The sequence below is a fragment of the Marmota marmota genome, unplaced genomic scaffold, assembly GCF_001458135.2.
Source record: "Marmota marmota marmota unplaced genomic scaffold, marMar, whole genome shotgun sequence".
Taxonomy (NCBI): Eukaryota; Metazoa; Chordata; class Mammalia; order Rodentia; family Sciuridae; genus Marmota; species Marmota marmota.
The window spans coordinates 3915147-3915633 of record NW_025999863.1 but is presented as its reverse complement, the minus strand read 5'-3'; the positions used below and the strand labels follow the sequence as shown (position 1 = coordinate 3915633).

General features: G+C 79.9%; 1 protein-coding gene across 1 annotated transcript in view; it reads left to right on the top strand.

Annotated features, from left to right (window-relative positions):
* Window positions 1-307: 307 nt before the first annotated feature.
* Window positions 308-487, top strand: part of Mllt1 (MLLT1 super elongation complex subunit) — a 60002-nt gene continuing 59822 nt past the window's right edge. The window contains exon 1 of the mRNA XM_015503843.2: window positions 308-466. Within this exon, the coding sequence (XP_015359329.1) occupies window positions 455-466 (12 nt within the window). The 5' untranslated portion in view covers window positions 308-454. The remainder of the gene's footprint in view (window positions 467-487) is intronic.

The window sequence follows — 487 nt, the reverse complement described above, 5'->3', positions numbered from 1 at the left end:
GGCCGCTTTGCGCAGGCGCGACGCGCCCGTCCCGCCCCGCCCCCTCCACGTGCGGCGCACACCTCGCGCTCCCCTCGGCCGCGTTCGCCTCGCGCCTCCCTCCCTCCCTCCTCCCGCCCCTCTGGTCCCGGCCTCCCATTGGCTGAGGGCTTCGTCCCTCCGACCGCAGCCCGGCAGGCCCCCACCAGGCCGGAAGTCCCGCCGTACTAGCGGCGGTCGGTCCCGTGGATTGGCCCAGGTGGCTGTCCGTCGGGGCGGCGGGCCCGAGTCGGCGGCGGGGGCCCGCGGTCGATGAGCGGCCCGGGCTGGCGGTGGTTTCCGGTTCCGCGGGGCTGGCGGGCGGGCGGGCGGCCCGGAGCGGCGGCGCCTGACAGACAATGAGTGCGGCGGGGCGGCGTTGAGCGGCGGCGGCGGCGAGCGACGCGGGGCCCGGGGGCGGGGCGGGGCGCCAGCCATGGACAATCAGGTGAGGAGCGGCCGCGCCGCC